Below are 21,256 nucleotides of genomic sequence, written 5' to 3'. Positions count from 1 at the left end.
CTGGAACAGAGAGAGGGTTCAGACTGAGCAGTCGCCGGGTGGTGCCGCAGCCCCGCTGCCCTGGGACTGAGCTCGTGTCAGGGGGTGGGGGCTCACCTGGTGGGGGCGCAGGGCTGTGTCTGCCGGGCAGGATAGGGCTCAGTGAGCGGCGGTTCCGTGAGGTGCTCTCATCTTTCCCCATGAGCTTGTTGAGCAGCAGCTGCTGCTTCAGGTCGAAGGACGCTGGAAGAGAGAAGGTATTTGGGCCAGCTCCAGGCTGGCCAGCTGTCCCCACCCGCCAGGGCAGCCTCCGAGAGCAGAGGGGCCTGGCCACCCCCACCTGACACTTCCCACGGGCGGCCTGGATCCCGTGACCTGAGCTGCTCAGATGCTGAGCCCCAGAATCAGGGAGAACGGCCCCAACCTCGCTGCGGAAGGACCTGCAGAGTCACCCGGCATCTGGAGAGGAGGCTGAGCCTCCTGTGGAAATAGCACAGGCCCTAGTGACCACAGGACACACCCTTCATCTTCAGAGAACATCCCAGAACATCCCTGGTTGTCCCCCAGGGAGGTGTCCCCCAGAGGAGCTCCTGGGCATCCTCCGTGGAAACACCGGGGCTGCTCTGGGCTCCGTGTCCCGCTCTGTGGAACGGCTCTGTGGAACCGGGACAATGAGCAGAGGCGCCTGCACCTGTCCCTGTCCCGGCTGTGCTGATCCCACGTGGCCAGGGATCTCTGCCTTCTTGCCCGTGTCCCTTTCTAAGGCTCCTGGTCCCCATCCCACTGTTTTGAGGGTTGAGGTGGGGAAGACGCAGGGTGGATCATCTCAGTTTTGGGCCTGGAGACCAAACACGGCCCTGTGTGGGGTGGCCTCAGCCACGATGCCAGCTGTGCCTTCTGGTTTTCCTCTCCAGAGGATGGCACAGGTGTCCCGAATTTCCTGGCTCCCAGCGAGCCGCTAGAGCCTGACCAGTTGCACCTTCCAGGCCCAGGCGAAGGGGCGGGGCCGGCTCACCTGAGCTCTCCCAGCGCTGAGAGCCCCTGCTCTTGCCGCCCTTGTCCTTGCCACCCTTGGTGGAGGCCGCCAGCTTGGTGGGGATCTGCTGCTGCACGGCCGCCTGCCTCTGGAACTGGTTGGTGGCGCTGAGCAGCTGGATGGGCACATCGCTCTTGGCCAGCCGGCTCTCGGTGGGGGCGCTGTCCCGGCGAGCCACCTCGGGGCGCTCTGCGTACTCTGGCCCCACGCCGGACGGCAGCATGCTCACCCGAGGGCCCTCCAGCCCTTCCCCGTTGAAGCTGGGAGGGTGGCTTGGGGGCTGGGCCTGAGGGGACAACAGCAGATACATCCAATGTGAGGTTCCTGCTGTGCGGCCTCTGGAGAGCCCCCGAGGGTCCTGCACAGGAGACCCTTGACCTCTCCTGTTCTGGACAGAGCCAGGTGCAGCCTGAAGGAGCTGCTGGTCATTGCCCATCCCCAACCCCTGCTAAATGTGCAGACTTGTGGTGACACTCAGTGGCACCCATACTGTCACACACTCATATACAAACATCTCACACATCTGTGTCCACATCTGTTCACAGAACCCATGGTTTATAGATTTGTTTTCAGAGACACGGTCTTGCTCTGTCACCCAGGCTAGAGTGCAGTGGCACAATCATAGCTCTTGAGCCTCTTGGGCTCAAATGATCCCCCTGCCTCAGCCTCCCAAGTAGTTGGGATTACAGGTATGTGCCACCACGCCCTGCTAATTTTTGTATTTTTTTTTTAGAGACGAGGTCTCACTACGTGGCCCAGGCTGGTCTCAAATACCTAGCCTCAAGCAATCCTCTGGCCTCAGCCTCCCGAGTAGCTAGGGTGCACACCATGGCACCCAGCTTCATTTTTTTTTTTTGAGACGGGGTCTCACTCTGTTGCCCAGGCTGGAGTGCAGTGGCGTGATCACGGCTCATGGCAGCCTCATTCTCCCGGGCTCAAGTGATCCTCCCACCTCAGCATTCCAAGTAGCGGGGACCACAGGTGCATGCCACCATGCCTAGCTCATTTTTGTATTTTTTTTGTAGAGATGGAGTTTCGCCATGTTACCCAGGCTGGCCTGGAACTCCTGCGCTCAAGCAATCCGCCTGCCTCCACCGTCCAAAGTGCTGGGATTACAGGAGTGCATTTTTTTTTAAAGAAGTTTCTAACATTTATGGCATGTTTTGAGCAACAGCGTCCTGTTAAGCATTTAGCCAGCTCTGAGAAAGGTTCTGCACTGCGGCATGAGCTGTTAATGCAAGGGTATCTTGTGCCGTTTGCTCTTACACTTCTGCACGCATGCACCCGCGAACCCTGTGTCACCTGCATGCACTCGTGCAAATGCACGTGCAAACCGGTCACCCCCAACCTGCGCACACTGGCTGCTGCGCGCTCACCTCGGCCAGTGTGTCGGGTGGCAGCGCGCCTGGCGCGGTGTTCTGCTTCTTGAGGCGGCGCAGCAGCTCCAGGCGCTCCCGCTCACGCTCCACGGCACGCTGGGCCTCGCGCAGCCGCTCCAGGTCGTGCTGGTAGGCCTGGCGCTGGCGCTCCAGCTCGGCCCGCTCCTGCTCCAGCCGCTCGCGTAGCTGCCGCGCCTCGCCCTCGCGCTCCTGCAGCCGCGCGCCCGCAAGCTCCAGCTCTTGGTGCTGCCACTGGCGCTCGCGCTCCCAGCGCTGCTGCTCCTGCCGCAGCTGGCTCTGCAGCTTCTCCAGGGCCGCGCGCTCCTCCCGCTGCTTCTCGAAGTTGCGTTGCCGCTCCTGCTCCAGCAGCAGGTTCCCACGCGTCGACTGCAGCCGGAACTGCTTCTCCCGCTCCTGGATGGCAGCCCGCTGCGTCTCCACATAGCTGTCCTGGTGGGCGATTACCGCCTGCGGAGGGCCAGGGCCAGGCGAGTGAGAGCCGCACCTGCGCCCCAGCCAACCGGGAAAGGGCACGCGTGGCCGGCCCCACCCCGCCCCTGTACCTGAAGGTTCAGGAGCAGCTGGGACAGTGTCTGGATCCGCTGGACAAGCTGCGGAGAGGAGAGGGAGATTGATGCTAGTTATCGGGCTGAGGCCACACGCGCGTGCACAAGACCCTGGGGAGATGGAGACCCGTGGGCGCCTACCTCCGACTCCAGGACGGTGGACAGACGGGGATCGGATTCCGTGCCTGGCGCCTCCACCTGGGAAGAGGACACCGTCAAACCAGAGAGAGCGGCTCAAGACCCATCCGACTAGACTCAAGCCTGCTTCTTCTTCTTCATCTTCTTTTTTTTTTTTTTAACTTTTTTTTTTGAAACGGAATTCTGCTCTTGTTGCCCAAGCTGGAGTGCAGTGGCGCGATCTCGGCTCACTGCACCCTCCACCTCCCGGGTTCAAGCAATTCTTCTGCCTCAACCTCCCGAGTAATTGGGATTATAGGCTCGAGCCTCCACGCCTGGCTAATTTTGTGTATTTTTAGTAGAAACGGAGTTTCACCATGTTGGCCAGGCTGGTCTCAAACTCCTGACCTCAGGTGATCCGCCCGCCTCGGCCTCCCAAAGTGCTGGGATTACAGGCATGAGCCACCATGCCTGGCTTCTTTTTTTTTTTGAGACAGGGCCTTGCTCTAGAGTGTAGTGGCCTGATCCTCCCACCTCGGCCTCCTGAGTAGCTGGGACTACAGGTGTGCACCACCAGGATCAGCTATTTTTAATTTTTTTTTTTTTTGAGATGGAGTTTTGCTCATTGCCCAGGCTGGAGTGCAATGGCACGATCTCAGCTCACTGAAACCACCACCTTCCTGGTTCAAGTGATTCTCCTGCCTCAGCCTCCCAAATAGCTGGGATTACTCGAATGTGCCACCACGCCCGGCTAATTTTGTATATTTGGTAGAGGCGGGGTTTCACCATGTTGGTCAGGCTGGTCTCGAATTCCTGACCTCAGGTGATCCACCTGCCTTGGCTTCCCAAAGTGCTGGGATTACAGGCGTGAGCCACCACACCCAGCAGCTATTTTTAACTTTTTTGAAACAAAGTCTTGCTTGGTCGCCCAGGCTAGAGTGCAGTGGTGCAATCTCGGCTCACTGCAACCTCCACCTCCTAGGTTCAAGCGATTCTCCCACCTTAGCCTCCTGAGTAGCTGGGATTACAGGTATCCACCACCACGTCCAGCTAATTTTTATATTTTTAGTAGAGACAGGGTTTCACCATGTTAGCCAGGCTGGTCTCAAACCCTGGACTCAAGTGATCACCCGAGTCGGCCTCCTGAAGTGCTGGGATTACAGGCATGAGCCACCGCACCCAGCCAAAGGATCAGCTATTTTAAAAATATTTTGTCGACATGTGGTCTTGCTATGTTGCCCAGGCTGGTCTCAAACTCATGGCCTCAAGTGATCCTCCCAAGGCCAGGCATGGCGGCCTTGCCTGTAATCCCAACACTTTGGGAGGCCAAGGCAGGAGGATTGCTTGAGCCCAGGAGTTGGAAACCAGCCTGGGCAACATAGTGAGACCCTGTATCTACCAAACATTTAAAAAATTAGTCAGGTGTGGGGGCGTGCACCTGTAGTCTCAGCTACTTGGGAGGCTGAGGTGGGAGGATTGCTTGAGCCTAGGAGTTAGAGGCTGTGTGAGCTGTGATCACGCCACTGCCCTCAAGCCTGGGTGACAGAGTGAGACCTTGTCTCCAAAAAAAAAAAAAAAAAAAAAAAAAAAGTGATCCTCCCACCCCGGTCTCCCAAAACACTGGGATTATGGGTGTGAGGCACTGCACCCGGCCCCTGCTTATTATTGAAAATACATCCCTTAGTGTGGATAACAGGAAGGACCCAGGACCGGGTCATGACTGGGAACACAGGCCCTGCTGGTCATCTGACTTGTACAAATCTGGGTGTTTGGAAAATGAGGGGCTGGGGCCTCCTGGGAGGTAGAGTGGGCTTGGCTATGAGGCCTGCGTGCCAGCAAGTCCACGCCTCAGAGCTGATCAGAGGCAGCTGGCCTTGGCCTCTGACCCCCTAACCTGGGCAGGGCCGAGTAGGCACCTGGCCTTCTGATTCAAAGGCAAAGGAACAGCCGGGGAGATCTGGCATCTGGTAGGCACCACCACACCTGCCCCGGCTGAAAGCTGGTGGTCCCTGTAGGGGGTTCCTCGCCTGTTGATGAAGCCATGGTGAGTGCCCTGAGCCTGTCCCCTCCCCAGCCTTCCTCTTGGGGACCTCTTTGCTTTTCCCGGGAGGCTGCAGGAAGAAATCACCTGCCAGTGTGTTAATCTGGGCTGAGATACTGTTATTCACCACAAAACAAACAATGCTTGTCGATGCTAATAAGACTAAAACTGGACAACCCCAGCAGAAGCTGCTCACACACATGAATCCTTATGACGACTCAGACTGTACCAAGCAAATGGATATCCACGTACCACCTGCAGCGATTCCTCAGAGCTCCCAGGAATGTCACTGTCACTGAGCTTCAAGTCCGGGCTGTTTGGGGGGCCTCGCCAGTCTCGGGGCCTGGGGTCAGTGCTGCTGACTTTCTTCTTGAAACTGCCATCTGAGAACCCCAAGCCAGGGGCGTGAGGATGCTGCCATCCCGTGGGGAGGGGGAAGCTTCCCAGTCCACCCCCAGCCCCTGCCCAGGTAGGAAACCCAGGCTGGGCCCGAATGGTGGCGTCTGCAGCACAGATGCCTGCTGGAGAGGGGCAGGCTGGTCTGGGTGCTGCTGTCACAACACAACCAATGATGTCTGGAGGGTTTCAGAAGGTTCCAGACAATCGGCTGGGCGCGGTGGCTCACACCTGCAATCCCAGCACTTTGGGAGGCTGAGGTGGGCGGATCACCTGAAGTCAGGAGTTTGAGACCAGCCTGGCCAACATGGTGAAAACCCATTTCTACTAAAAATACAAAAAGTAGCCAGGCGTGGTGGCGTGTGCTTATAGTCCCAGCTACTTGGTAGGCTGAGGCAGGAGAATCACTTGAACCCAGGAGGCAGAGGTTGCAGAGAGCCGAGATTGCGCCACTGCACTCCAGCCTGGGTGACAGAGCAAGACTCTGTCTCAACAACAACAAAAAAGAAAGTTCTAGGAAACCCCATACAAGTTAATGTGCATCCTGAGGGGCGGCCCTGGAGGCAGGAGGGGAGACGGCCCCGCTCTTACTCTTGGTGGGGCTGTTTGTGCAGTCGTAGCCCGCGAAGGTCTCAGCCCTCCTGGGCGGGCCTGTGGAGCTGCCTCCGTCTTCCACCTGGCCATTGGCGCTGCCCAGCCGCCTGCAGATCAGGCTCTGGATGCCCTCGACTGTGGAAGGAAGGGGACAGGAGGCACGGGTCGCCCTGTGGAAGTGTGCTGGGGGAATATGGAACGCTGGGGCAGCGAGACCGGGGTGGACGGAGGGACTCACTGGGGTGGTGATCGCCTGCCCCCCTCTGTCTGCCATGGGATTTCAGCCCCACTGTCCCTGTGCACACCCTTACTTCAGGTACGGCCACCAGGACAGGCCAATCTGCGTCTGAGTGAGAGGACAGGGCTGTGGGGCAGCCATGGGGAGGGCGGGTACAGGCTCCTGCAGCTCCTTCCACCAGGCCGCCCTGGGCCAGGGGCTGGCGAATGCTGGATGTGGCCCTGCCCAGGGCCAGCAGGAAACACTTGGTGTGTTATATGACAATGACCATACACTGATTGTGTGACAATGGCCATATGGGAGAGTGACTTTGTGGGGAAGGGCTGTCTACAGAAAGCCCTCTAGGACCAACAGGCTGTGGCCAGGCACAGAGGTGGGGAGAAGAACATTCCAGGCCAAGGTGCAGGATATGAGAATGTCCCCAGGGGGCCAAGAAGAATGGCCGCTGGAGCCGGGTGGAAGGATGTCAGTGGGCCTGGAGGGAGAAAGACTGACCCCCGTCTCTGCCTTCTTATTCTGCGGAAAGGCTCTGGAAGGCAGGGGCTGAGTCGGCTTCCCTCACTGTTGAAAGAGCAGATTGAGGCAGGGCGCGGTGGCTCACGCCTATAATCCCAGCACCTTGGGAGGCAGAGGAGGGTGGATCATCTGAGGTCAGGAGTTCGAGACCAGCCTGGCCAACATGGTGAAACCCCATCTCTACTAAAAATACAAAAATTAGCCGGGCGTGGTGGTGGGTGCCTGTAATCCCAGCTACCCAGGAGGCTGAGGCAGAATTACTTAAACCCAGGAGGTGGAGGTTGCAGTGAGCCGCGATCACGCCACTGCACTCCAGCCTGGGTGACAAAGCGAGACTCCATCTCAAAAAAAAAAAAGAAAAAGAAAAAAAGAAAGAGCAGACTGGGCGCTGACTGACTGCCCAAGCGGCCAGCCCAGGGGCCTGGCGGCTGTGTTAGAGCTGTGCGTGGGGACCCACTGAAGGAGTGTGCGTGTGTTTTTCTGGGGATATCACCAGGACCCACCTCCCAGGAAGAAGAGGAACCTCTGGTGGGTAGGGAACCAGTCTCAGTCAACTTCAGATCCTCCCCACGGCCCGGCTTAGAGCCTCTGCATGCAGGGAGCATCGGAGCGGTTGTTGAAGGGGGAGAAAGTGCTTTATGTCTGCAAGGAGGGGCTTGGCCCAGATTATGTCTAAGGTCCTTCTGGCTCTCACAGGCACCGGGGGGCGGTCAGTGCTGCTCCTGGGCCCCCCCAGATAGAAGCCTGTCCTGGACAGGGTGCCGCGTCGGCCACAATGAGCCGTGAGCCTGGCCTGGGGTTCCCTGAGGAGCCCACCCAGGCAAGACTGCACCCTTGAGGTGTGGGCAGCCAACTTACTCTCGCTCATGGCCGACTTGAGAATTAGCTCCCCCTGCAGGGTCTCGGATGGGTCCCCTCCACGGAATAGGCCTCGGGGCTGGGGCAGGTCTTCGAGGCCGCCCATCTCGGCCATCTCCAGGTAGATCTGCTGTTTCTCTAGGAGGCTCTGTGCGATCAGCTGGTCTTTCATGCTCAACCGCTCTGCAGAGTGGTGGTGGAGGTGGCAGTCAGCCGGGTCGGCCTTCCCTGGAATTGTCTGAGCCCCGGGGACTGGCCTAAGGATGAGGACCCCCGCTGGCCCTGCCCTGAGGTAGGCTGCCCCCTTGTGTCCTGCATTCCTGGGAGGTAGGGGAGGGCATGGCCTTGTCCTCTGATTATTTTCCCCCTTGTTATAAAAATCAGGTTAGCTGTGGTGGCTCAGGCCTGCGATCCCAGTACTTAGGGAGGCCAAGGTAGGAGGCCTCTTGCAGCCTGGAGTTCGAGACCAGCCTGGACAACATAATGAGACTCTGTCTCTACAAATAAAAAATTAGCTGGTTGTGGTGGGGCATGCCTGGGAAATGAGGCAGGAGGATCGCTTGAGCCCAGGAGTTCAAGGCTGCAGTGAGCTATGACTGCACTACTGTACTCCAGCCTGGCCAAGAAAGCAAGATCCTGTCTCTAAAAGAAATAAAATAAAATCAAACACAGTAGGGTGTGAGTGAGGACTGTATCAGGCCCGTTTATTAGTCTGGGACCAACTTAGAGCCTTAGAAAACTGAATTTTCCGTCCTCCCTTTCTTTCTTTCCTTCCTTCTTCTTTTGAGAAGGAGTCTTGCTCTGTCGCCCAGGCTGGACTGCAGTGGCACAATCTCGGCTCACTGCAACCTCCACCTCCCGGGTTCAAGCGATTCTCCTGCCTCAGCCTCCCAAGTAGCTGGGACTATAGGCACGCACCACCATGCCTGGCTAATTTTTTGTATTTTTAGTAGAAACGGGGTTTTGCCATCTTGGCCAGGCTGGTCTCAAACTCCTGATCTCAAATGATCCACCTGCTTTGGCCTCCCAAAGTGCTGGGATTACAGGCGTGAGCCACCGCACCCAGCCTAATTTTTAAATTTTTTGTAGAGACAGGGTTTCGCCATGTTGTCCAGGCTGGTCTCAAACTGCTGGCTTCCAGTGATCCATCTGCCTCAGCCTCCCAAAGTGCAGGGATTACAGGCATGAGCCACCATACCAGGCCACTTATTGTTTTAGTATTATCCAATTTAGAAATGAATAATACAGGGCCGGGAGCGGTGGCTCACGCCTGTAATCCCAGCACTTTGGGAGGCCGAGGCAGGCAGATCACGAGGTCAAGAGATTGAGACCATCCTGGCCAACATGGTGAAACCCCATCTCTACTAAAAACACAAAAATTAGTGGGGCGTGGTGGCGGGTGCCTATAGTCCCAGCTACTTGGGAGGCTGAGGGAGGAGAATCTCTTGGACCTGATAGGCAGAGCTTGTAGTAAGCTGAGATCACGCCACTGCACTCCAGCCTGGTGACAGAGCGAGGCTCCGTTTAAAAAAAAAAAAAGATAAAATAAAAAAAAAATACAGACAGTGAAAGGGAAAAAGGGAGCTTGCTGCAGGCTACAGGGTACCAGGAATTGTTCTTGACAAAGTGCTCACTGAACGCGGATGAACCTTAACATCACACCCCAAGAGAAGCCAGACCCAAAAGGCCGCGCAGTGTGTGACTGCATTTATGTGGAATGTCCAGGACAGGCCAATCCACAGGGACAGGAAGTAGATTCCTATTGCCAGGGTTGGGGCGTGGGGTGGGGAGTGACTGTTAAGGGGGACGGGGCTTCTTTCTGGGGTGGTGGGATGTTCTAAAGTTAACATGATTCTGGCTGCATAATTGGAAATGCACTGAAATGCCACTGAACCCCACGCTTGGGAGGGTGAGTGGTGTGGTGTGTGAATTACATCTCAATAGTGTAATTAAACAGGGAGGAGGAAGCTCTGGAAGGAGGCTGTGGGGACCCTGTGCTATTCCTTCGTATGGGACTGGGATGCCCTGTTGAGCTCCTGGCTGCACGAGGATGGGGTGGTGGTGGCGTGTGTGGCTGTGCGGTCGGCTCTGGAAGGGGCTCAGGTCCCCTGGGCTCTCCTCCCTCCCTCTCCCACATACCCCCAAAGGGCTAAGTGACCTCTGGAGATCGCTATGTCATGGCACAGCCCCGTTCTAATGCTTCACAGAGCTGCAGGACATGGCACAGCTCACGGGAAAACACCGGGTCACCTGGGGGGCAGTTCACCCTCTGTGGCCAGTCCTGATGGAGGGCCCAGGGCTCACCACACAAGGGGTGTGCCCACACGCTGTCTCCCCCTCACCTTGAAAGCCCCGGAGTCTCGTGGCGCGGGCCTCGACCACCTTCCTTTCCTCTTCGGGCAGGCTGAAGGGCCCCTCCTCCTCGTCAGGGCAGCTGCAGGGAGAGGAGTCGGGTGGGTAACTGTGCTTCCCAGGCAGGCTGGCCTCCGGCACAGACGCTGGTTCTACAGAACCAGCCGCCACGACCGTCTCTGACTTTGGGAGTGATTTAGCTTGTTCGTGGTGCAGGAGGACGAGGAGGGGAAGAGAGAGAGCCACTGACATTCATCCCGCCCCAAAGCACCAGGGCATAACCAGGAAGAGGCTTTACATGGCCTGTGACTTAGAGGAGGAGTCCAGGGGACAGCGGGCTTGCAGAGGACCTGCCAGGTGCAGGTGGGTGGCTGCAAGCCCCGTAGAGCTACAGCTACTGTGGATGGGGGAGTCCGAACCAGACTAAGGCACCAGGAAGCCTCTGGGAATCAAGAGAGGGAGTGGACAGGCATGGTGGCTCACGCCTGTAATCCCAACACTTTGGGAGGCCAAGACAGGAGGATGGCTTGAGGCCAGGAGTTCAAGACCAGCCTGGGCAACACAGTGAGGCCCCATCTCTACAAAAATAAAAAATCTAGCTGGGTGTGGTGGTGTGTGCCTGTAGTTCCAGCTACTTGGGAGGCCGAGGGGGTAGGATGGCTTGAGCCCAGGAGTTTGGGTTGCAGTAAGCTATGATTGTGTCAGCGCACTCCAGCCTGGGTGATAGAGCAAGAGCCCGACTCTAAAAAACAAAACAAAACAAAACAAAACAAAATAGGCTGGGCACAGTGGCTCACGCCTGTAATCCCAGCTACTCGGGGAGGCTGAGGCAGGAGAATTGCTTGAACCTGGGAGGCGGAGGCTGCAGTGAGCCGAGATTGCATCACTGCACTCCAGCCTGGGCGACAGAGCAAGACTCTGTCTCAAAAAAATAAAAAATAAAGAGAGGGAGGGGAAGCCAGCTGGTTCTGGGCCCTGAGGGGTGCTCGGCCCAAGGAGGAAGGACAAGATGCCATGCCCTGCTCCAACAAATCTGGCCCTAGAATGCAGAGAGCCCACCATGGCAGGTGCAGTGGCCCACGCATGCAGAAAGGCCCAGGTTACAGCTGCCTTTCTGGGCCCGTTGGCCTCAACGTCCAACAGGTTGAGTCATCAGAAGGAGCTGGAATGGCGTCATGGGTCCCAAGCTGGGATGAGGGAGTTCAAGGTCACAGCTGATGGCCAACCGTCGAAGCCAAGGGTGGACCAATCGGCGGAAGGAACACAGCAGGTGGGGAGACACCCAGGCCCTCCTCACCTCTCCACAGCCCTTTGGATGTGGGCCATCCAGGCGTTCCTGTCCTCTTTGGAGCTCGTGTAGATTTCATACATCTCCGGCCCTTGCAAGGAGGCGCTGATCAGAAACATCGCTTTCTCCTCGTTGGCCACTTCCCTCACGATGAGCTTTTGTAACGAGATGACGGGTGGCTTTGAGTCCTGCATGGGTAGAGGGCATTGGGGAGGTCACCCTTTACCCCACCGCACCCAAACAGCAGGGAGGTCAAGGGCCTGGTGAGGGGAACTAAGAGTGGGGGTCACGCTCCTCATTTCTTTTCAAACAATTCAAAGCGGAAATATTTTGCCATCTGGGGGAAAAAAGATACTATTGCAACGAAATCCTAGAAACCTTTTTTTTTTTTTTTTTTTTTTTTTAAACTATCTTGGAGGCCAGGTCTTGCTCTGTCACCCAGGCTGTAGTGCAGTGGTGCAATCATTGTTCCCTGCAGCCTTGACCTCCCAGGCTCAAGTGATCCTCCCACCTCAGCCTCCTGAGTAGCTGGGATTATAGGCACGTGCCGCCAGGCCCAGCGAATTTTTGTATTTTTTGTAGAGATGGGATCTCACTATGTTGCCCAGGCTGGTATTGAACTCCTAGGCTCAAGTGATCCTCCTATCTCGGCCTCCCAAAGTGCTGAGATGACAGGAGTGAGCCATCTTGCCCCTTAGTATCCCAATAATGTGTCAATTTCATCAGCTTAAAAAAATTTTTTTAAATAGTCGGCAATGCACATACACACGAGAAAGCTCAAAAGATACAACAGTATGTAGTATATAACAACAGATAAACCCATCTCTGTCTTGTGCCTCAGGCCACCCAGAGCCACCGGTATTTCTAGTCTGTCACGCATCCTTCAAGAGACAATGCTTCCACAGACCAGCAAAATGCACATTTTAACTGGCTAGAGTGGGCTACACTGTGTTCCCCACAAATTCATATGAAGTCCTGACCCCTAGCACCTCAGAATGTGGCTGTCTTTGGAGATGGGGCCTTTAAAGAGGTGATTAAGGTGCGGGTGTGGCGGCTCACTCCTGTAATCCCAGCACTTTGGGAGGCTGAGGCAGGCAGATCACTTAAGGTCAGGAGTTCAAGACCAGCCTGGCCAACATGGTGAAACCCCGTCTCTACTAAAAATACAAAAAGTAGCCGGGTGTGGCGGCAGGTGCCTGTAATCCCAGCTACTCAGGAGGCTGAGGCAGGAGAATCACTTGAACTCGGGAGGTGGAGGTTGCAGTGAGTCGAGATTGTGTCATTGCACACTCCAGCCTGGGCGACAGAGTGAGACTCTGTCTCAAAAAAAAAAAAAAAAAAGAGAGATGATTATGGCAAAATGAGATCATATGGGCAGGCCCAAATCCAATCTGACTGGCATCCTTCTAACAAGAGGAGATTAGCACAGAGGCACACACAGAGGGATAGCCACTCGAGGACACAGAGAACAGATGAGCAGATGGCTGTCTACAAGCCAAGGGGCCTCAGAAGAAACCAACCCTGCTGATACCTTCATCTTGGACTTTCAGCCTGCAGAAACGTGAGACAATAAATTTATGTGGTCTAAACCACCCAGTCCATGGTACTTTGTTTACAGCAGCCTCAGCAAACAAATACACTGGTTAAGAACACACCAGCAGCTGGGCACGGTGGCGCACGACTGTAATCCCATCACTTTGGGAGGCCAAGGCGGGAGGATCACTTGAGGTTAGGAGATGGAGACCAGCCTGGCCAACATGGTGAAACCCCGTCTCTACTAAAAATACAAAAAATTAGCCAGGCGTGGTGTCGGGCGCCTGTAATCCCAGCTATGTGGGCCTGGAAAACTCACAGGTGCCCCTTCCATGGGCAGTTTCAGCCAACCTCCCAACAAGGTCACAGCAAGCAGGGCCCTTCGTCTGTTTTTTGTTTGTTTGTTTTGTTTTTTTGTTTTGAGATAGAGTCTCGCTCTGTTGCCCAGGCTGGAGAGCAGTGGCGCAGTCTTGCTGGAGAGCAGTGGCACAATCTCAGCTCACTGCAACCTTCACCTCCTGGGTTCAGGTGATTATCCTGCCTCAGCCTCCTGAGTAGCTGGGACTACAGACATGGGCCACCATGCCCGGCTAATTTTTGTATTTTTAGTAGAGGTGAGGTTTCACCATGTTGGCCAGGCTGGACTTCAACTCTTGAGCTCAAGTGATCTGCCCACCTCGGCCTCCCAAAGTGCTGGGATTATAGACGTGAGCCACAGCACCCAGCCGACCCTTCGTCTGAAGAGACAGAATACATACCACAGAAGCAAAGACGTATTTCTGATCTTTTTCTTGTAGCAGCAAAAGTACGTCGGTCAGCAGGATGGCCAGGACATCTGGGAAAACAGCATGGAAGGAGGCATCTTAAAAGTCCCATAGCCAGGAGGTCTTGCCGGCCACCCCCACGGATGCCACTTCCCAGGAAGGTGTAAGCAGCGTGATGCTTCTGCCTGGGCCTAGAAGTTTCCTTTCTGCCTTGCCTGCACCCCCCATCACCTTTCCAGGTCTCAACCTTCAGCACCAACGAGCAGCCGGAGCCTCCTCTAAGTCCCTTCCGTGTCCAGAGCTCAAACCAGGGCTCCCGCCCGTGTCAGGCCACTGTGCCCGGCAGTTCTCTTTGCTGTAACAACACCTGCTGGGTCTGACCTTTGAGAATCTGATACGGTTTGGCTGCGTCCCCACCCACATCTCATCTTGAATTCCCACGTGCTGTAAGAGGGACCTGGTGGGAGGTAATTGAATCATGGGGGCAGATCTTTTCCATGCCGTTCTCGTGATAGTGAATGAGTCTCACAAGATCTGACAGTTTTATAAGGGGGAGTTTCCCTGCACAAGCTCCCTCTCTCTTTGCCTGCTGCCATCCATGTAAGACTTGACTTGCTCCTCCTGCCTTCTGCCATGATTGTGAGGCCTTCCCCCACAGGTGGAACTGTTTAAGTCCATTAAACGTCTTTCTTTAGTAAGTTGCCCAGTCTCAGGTATATCTTTATCAGCAGCATGAACATGGACTAATACAGCATCTCTCCCTCTGATGTCTCAGATGTGAACGGAGCTCTCTGTTCTCCCTGCTCCTGGGTCACCAGGACCTGAGCCACTGCAGCGATGCAGGCCAGGGGTGGTCTCAGTCCCCTCGTGCCCCTCAGTCCCCCTCAGTGCCTTGTCCCTGTATGAACCTCTCGTGCTGTAAGGCTTCCTGCACATAGATGCAAATCCTGAGCTGCGTTTCAAGGGCAACGCCACTTTTGGGGAGCTGCTTCCAACACCCCTGTCTAAGTCAGATACGCTTTTGCTAATTCTCTCACACTGCAGCCTGCTGGCTTCCTTAAAGCATCTGCTGGACTTCTAACTAGTTTTTCCGTTTTTTGGCTTGTTTCTGTCTTTCAGCCCCAGTGACTGATGCCTTAAAAGGCTAGGCACCAGGTCTTGCCCGGTGGGGTGTATTCCTACCATCCAACTCGGCGCCTGGCAGGCAGAAGGCGCTAAACCTGTCTGCGAAATACACGCCTACTCAAATGATGAGTGGGCAAGTGCTGTCATTTGGCCACCTCAATGACTCCCTCGAGATCCTTAAAGATGCTGATGTGAATAGATAGCTTGGGATGTTTCTAGAGGCTCCAAAAATGAACAGGAAACCCAGGGATGAATCCTGAGCACTCTCTGGTCTGAACTGCAACATGGGTCTTGAAAGTAGGGCTCGGAGCACACCCTGGGCAGCGAGTGGGATGCTTGGGGACACTGATCAGCAGTCCTGGGGGTATTCTCTATCCACATGGGGGCCTCTCAGTGGCTGGGCCCATGGCAGGCAGGCTGGCCCATGACTGCCCAGATGGGCAGCTGAGCGTGTTTGGAATTCTGGGCCCAAACCTGGGGTGTCTCGATGTGCCACCAATGCCCTGGGTTTCCATTGGGAAGTCAACAACTCAGCATGCCCTCCTGGTGTGTACTGCACCCTTCCAAAGACCAGAGGAGGAGGACGGTGATACAACCATCTCTTTTATGCTACACCCCAGCTGCCTTGCTCATCCTGACTCAGCTCATAACCTCCCTTCAGCCATGAAGTAGCCAGACTTCAGTGGCTCTGTGTCAGTTGACACCCACCAAACCAAACCAAGATGGTGTCCACTGATCCAAGAGGGCACCCACTGATCTGAGAGGATGCCACCACTCCCAAGACCATGCCACCAGTCCGAGATGGCACCCACCAGTCAAAATGGTGGCCACTGATCCAAGAGGGAGCCCACTGATCAAGATGATGCCACCATTCCAAGATGGTGCTCACTGATCCAAGATGGTACTCACTGATCCAGGATGATGTCACTATTTCCAAGACTATGCCACTGATCCAAGAGGCACCCAGTGATCTAAGATGGTGCCATCATTCCTAAGACTGTGCCACCAATCCAAGATGGCACCCACCAACCCAAATTGTGCCCACTGATTCAAGAGGGAACCCACCAAGATGGTGCCACTGATCCAAGATGGCAACCACCACTCCAAGAGGGTGCCCACAACTCCCAAGATGGTGCCACTGATCCAAGATGGCACCCACCAATCCAATACAGTGCCACCACTCCAAGATGGTGCTGCTAATCCAATATGGCACCCACCAATCCAAGATGATGCCCACTGATCCAAGATGGCACCCATCACTCTAAGAGGGCACCCACAACTCCCAAGATGGTGCTACCAACCCAAGATAGCACCCACCAATCCAATATAATGCCACCAATCCAACATGGCACCCACCAATAAAAAATGGGAACCAACACTCCAAAATGGTACCCACTGATACAGGATAATGCCACCAATCAAGAGAGTACCCACCAATCCAAGATGGTGACCACCTCTCCAAGATGGTACCCACTGATACAAGATGGTGCCACTAATCTAAGACAGTGCCCACCACTCCAAGACAGTGCCCACTGATCCAAGATGGCACCCACTAGAGGTGGGCAGGGGCAGGCCTTTACCTTTCAAGCGCCCTGATGTGGTCTTCCAGCATAGCATGCCCTCCAGGTGGAGCTGCCGCTGAAGCATGTCTTCCTTGCGGAAGGTGAGCCCGTTCTTGAGTTTGCTGGAAGACTTCAGGTCCATCTTCCCTGCGATCTCCCTGAGGCGCTGGCCCTTCTCACACTCACTGACCTTGGTGTCCACTTGTGAGATGATATCTTTGATGAGGTTCAAGGCCTGGGTCAGGTCTTCATAGTCCTCAGTGCCAGCTGCCAGACATAGCAGAGTTAGCGTCTTTCTTTTCCACTTTAACACAACAGAAGTGGACACACTCACTATGTATGGACATGTGGGATCTATGAGGTGTGTGGACACACTATGTATGGGCGTGTGGGATCTATGAGGTGTGTTCTCCAAGGCCACCACTCAGAAGATCCTCAAGATCACTTTCCAAATGTAATCTCCTGAGATGCAAATAGTTCTCCAAAATAAATGCAACACGTCAGAGTTTAGGTTTTTTTGGGGGGGGGTAGGGTGGACGGAGTCTGGCTCTGTCACCCAGGCTAGAGTACAATGGCGCAATCTCAGCTCACTGCAACCTGTCTCCCAGGTTCAAGCGATTCTCCTGCCTCAGTCTCCCAAGTAGCTGGGATTACAGGCACCCGCCACCATGCCCAGCTTTTTTTTTTTGGTATTTTTAGTAGAGACGGGGTTTCACTATGTTGGCCAGGCTGGTCTCAAACTCCTGACTTCAAGTGATCCGCCTGCCTCAGCCTCCCAAAGTGCTGGGATTACAGGCATAAGCCACTGTGCCTGGCCCAGAGCTGAATTTTTACCTAGGTAGAGCGTCTATCGAATGCAGAAGCTAAGGTGCAATTCAAGTGGCAAAACTGCCATGACTAGCTCTGCCGTCTACTGCTTGGTAAACAAACTCTCCTCTGTCCCAATCCCTTCATAAAAGACTCCCAGCTGGGCATGGTGGCTCACGCCTGTAATCCCAGCACTCTGGGAGGCTGAGGCGGGCAGATCACCTGAGGTCGGGAGTTCAAGACCAGCCTGACCAACATGAAGAAACCTCGTCTCTACTAAAAATATAAAAATTAGCCAGGCGTGGTGGCACATGCCTGTAATCCCAGCTACTCGGGAGGCTGAGGCAGGAGAATCACTTGAACCCAGGAGGCAGAGGTTGCAGTGAGCCAAGATCATGCCACTGTACTCTAGCCTGGGCAATAAGAGTGAAACTCCATCTTACAATAAATAAATAAATAAATAAATAAATAAATAAATAAATAAATTAGATTCCCTCCACCTCCTGTTGTGACTGGGATCTGGCTCTTCCCACTCCAAGGATGTGGCTTTTATAGTGGGGAAATTTGTTCATCCTCTCACGGCCTGAATTCAGTGGTGAAGCGAGAGCTGTGGTCAGCACGGCCCTGGCTGCCAGAACCCCTGGCTGGACTGCCCGCCCTTCTCTGCCTCCCTGGCTCCAGACACATCCCTTGCTCAGCCCTGGTCATGTGACACAGAGGCCATCTCTGGGTCTGTTTGAACCACCAGGGCACCGTCTCCATCCATTCATCCTTTCCACAGACACTGACACTGAGGGCCTGCAGTGGCCCAGCCTGTGCTAGGGGCTGGGGGAAACAGTCGGCAAATGAGACCTGGCTCCTGCTTTCATGGTGCTGACCACCCCAACTTTCTTGTATCAAAAGCCCCAGGCCAGGCTGGGTGTGGCATGGTGGCTCACGCCTGTAATCCCAGCACTTTGGGAGGCCAACATGGGTGGATCATTTGAGGCCAGGAGTTTAAGACCAGCCTGATCAACATGGTGAATCCCCATCTCTACTACAAATATCAAAGTTAGCTAGGTGTGGTGGTGGGCGCCTGTAGTCCTAGCTACTCGGGAGTCTGAGGCAGGAGAATTGCTTGAACCTGGAAAGTGGAGGTTGCAGTGAGCCGAGATCATGCCACTGTACTCCAGCCTGAGGGACACAGCGAGACTGTCTCAAAACAAAACAAAACAAAAAAACCCAGGCCACATGTGATGGCTCATGCCTGTAATCCCAGCACTTTGGAGAGACCGTGGTGGGAGGATCACTTGAATCCAGGAGTTCCAGACCAGCCTGGGTAACACAGCGAGACCCCATCTCTAAAAAAAAAATTTTTTTTAATTAACTGTGTGTAGTGGCGTATGCCTGTAGTCCCAGGTGCTTGGGAGGCTGAGGTAGAAGGACCACTTGAGCCCCGGAGTTGGAGGCTGTGCAATGAGCTATGATTTCACCACTACACTCCAGCCTGGGCAACAGAATGAGACTCTGTCTTTTAAAAAAAAACAAAAAAAAAAAAAAGGAAGGAACCCCAGCAACCAGCAAAGTGGATTTCAAAGGGAATTTATCCAGTTTGCTGCTCAAATAGGGAGTGGGTACACGGAGAGAGCCCTGTGCTGCAGCAGCACGGGCGGGCAGGGCAGTGGGGAGAAGGCCTACCTTCCGTGTTCTGGATGATGCGCTCCACCAGCACTGGGTATTTGGTTATGCGTTGTGTAACCAGGAGAATGCACTCCTGCACGCCAAGCCGCCGCACGATGGAGAAGTTGCCAATTTTCTAGGAAACAGAAAGCAAGATCCTGTATTAACATCTCAGAAACGGACAGCAAGATCCTGTATTACCATCTCGGAAACGGACAGCAAGATCCCGCATTAACATCTCGGAAACGGACAGCAAGATCCCATATTAACATCTCGGAAATGGACAGCAAGATCCTGCATTAACATCTCGGAAACGGACAGCATGATCCCACATTAACATCTCGGAAAGGGACAGCAAGACCCCGCATTAACATCTCGGAAACGGACAACAAGACCCCGTATTAACATCTCGGAAACGGAAAGCAAGATCCCGCATTAACACCTCGGAAACGGACAACAAGATCCCGTATTAACATCTCGGAAACGGAAAGCAAGATCCACATTAATATCTTGGAAATGGACAGCAAGATCCACATTAACATTGCGGAAACGGAAAGCAAGATCCCGTATTAACATATCGGAAATGGACAGCAAGATCCCGCATTAACATCTCGGAAATGGAAAGCAAGATCCCGCATTAACATCTCGGAAAGGGAAAGTAAGATCCCGTATTAACATCTCGGAAGCGGACAGCAAGATCCCGTATTAACATCTCGGAAACGGAAAGCAAGATCCACAGTAAGATCTCGGAAACGGAAAGCAAGATCCCGCATTAACATCTCGGAAACGGAATGCAAGATCCACATTAAATTCTCGGAAACGGACAGCAAAATCCCACATTAACATCTCGGAAATGGAAAGCAAGATCCCGCATTAACATCTCGGAAACGGAAAGCAAGATTCACATTAACATCTCGGAAATAGACAGCAAAATCACACATTAACATCTCAGAAATGGACAGCGAGATCCCGCATTAACATCTCGGAAACGGAAAGCAAGATCCCGCATTAACATCTCGGAAACGGGAAGCAAGATCCCGCATTAACATCTCGGAAACGGAAAGCAAGATCCCATATTAACATCTCGGAAATGGACAGCAAGATCCCGTATTAACATCTCGGAAACGGAAAGCAAGATCCACATTAACCTCTCGGAAACGGAAAGCAAGATCCCACATTAACATCTCGGAAACGGAATGCAAGATCCACATTAACATCTCGGAAATGGACAGCAAAATCCCACATTAACAACTCGGAAACGGACAGCAAGATCCCGTATTAATATCTCGGAAACGGAAAGCTAGATCCACATTAACATCTCGGAAACGGAAAACAAGATCCCGCATTGACATCTCGGAAACGGAATGCAAGATCCACATTAACATCTCGGAAATGGACAGCAAGATCCCACATTAACATCTCGGAAATGGGCAGTAAGATCCCGTATTAACATCTCGGAAATGGAAAGCAAGATCCCACATTAACATCTCGGAAATGGAAAGCAAGATCCCGCATTAACATCTCGGAAACGGAAAGCAAGATCCACAGTAACATCTCGGAAACGGAAAGCAGGATCCCGCATTAACATCTCGGAAACCGAATGCAAGATCCACATTAACATCTCGGAAACGGACAGCAAAATCCCACATTAACATCTCGCAAACGGAAAGCAAGATCCCGCATTAACATCTCGGAAACAGAAAGCAAGATTCACATTAACATCTCGGAAATAGACAGCAAAATCCCACATTAACATCTCAGAAATGGACAGCAAGATCCCGCATTAACATCTGGGAAACGGAAAGCAAGATCCCGCATTAACATCTCGGAAACGGAAAGCAAGATCCCATATTAACATCTCGGAAATGGACAGCAAGATCCCGTATTAACATCTCGGAAATGGAAAGCAAGATCCACATTAACATCTCGGAAACGGAAAGCAAGATCTCGGATTAACATCTCGGAAACGGAATGCAAGATCCACATTAACATTTTGGAAATGGACAGCAAGATCCCACATTAACATCTCGGAAACGGACAGCAAGATCCCGTATTAACAACTCGGAAACGGAAAGCAAGATCCACGTTAACATCTCGGAAATGGACAGCAAGATCCCGGATTAACATTTCGGAAACGGACAGCAAGATCCCGTATTAACATATCGGAAATGGACAACAAGATCCCGCATTAACATCTCAGAAACGGAAAGGAAGATCCCACATTAACATCTCGGAAACGGAAAGCAAGATCCTGTATTAACATCTCGGAAATGGACAGCAAGATCCCGTATTAACATCTCCGAAACAGAAAGCAAGATCCACATTAACATCTCGGAAACGGAAAGCAAGATCCCGCATTAACATCTCGGAAACGGACAGCAAGATCCCGTATTAACATCTCGGAAACGGACAGCAAGATCCCGCATTAACATCTCGGAAACGGACA

The 21,256-nt window shown here is 53.8% G+C and overlaps 1 protein-coding gene across 6 annotated transcripts in view; it reads right to left on the bottom strand.

Moving 5' to 3' along the window:
* ARHGEF18 (Rho/Rac guanine nucleotide exchange factor 18) overlaps positions 1 to 21,256 on the bottom strand; it is an 86,599-nt gene that overhangs the window by 2,361 nt on the left and 62,982 nt on the right. For all 6 annotated transcript variants that reach the window (XM_034946297.3, XM_034946298.3, XM_034946296.3 and 3 more), the window contains 13 exons: positions 18,829 to 18,946; positions 16,363 to 16,611; positions 13,652 to 13,728; positions 11,370 to 11,548; positions 10,063 to 10,154; positions 7,721 to 7,903; positions 6,106 to 6,243; positions 5,371 to 5,501; positions 3,102 to 3,158; positions 2,958 to 3,005; positions 2,392 to 2,862; positions 995 to 1,301; positions 97 to 222 (listed from right to left, as the gene is read on the bottom strand). In XM_034946297.3, coding sequence (XP_034802188.1) covers positions 97 to 222; positions 995 to 1,301; positions 2,392 to 2,862; positions 2,958 to 3,005; positions 3,102 to 3,158; positions 5,371 to 5,501; positions 6,106 to 6,243; positions 7,721 to 7,903; positions 10,063 to 10,154; positions 11,370 to 11,548; positions 13,652 to 13,728; positions 16,363 to 16,611; positions 18,829 to 18,946 — 2,176 coding nt within the window. The remainder of the gene's footprint in view (positions 1 to 96; positions 223 to 994; positions 1,302 to 2,391; positions 2,863 to 2,957; positions 3,006 to 3,101; positions 3,159 to 5,370; positions 5,502 to 6,105; positions 6,244 to 7,720; positions 7,904 to 10,062; positions 10,155 to 11,369; positions 11,549 to 13,651; positions 13,729 to 16,362; positions 16,612 to 18,828; positions 18,947 to 21,256) is intronic.

Source organism: Pan paniscus, chromosome 20, assembly GCF_029289425.2.
Source record: "Pan paniscus chromosome 20, NHGRI_mPanPan1-v2.0_pri, whole genome shotgun sequence".
In the NCBI taxonomy this organism is placed as follows: domain Eukaryota; kingdom Metazoa; phylum Chordata; class Mammalia; order Primates; family Hominidae; genus Pan; species Pan paniscus.
This window is presented reverse-complemented; position numbering and strand designations above follow the sequence as displayed.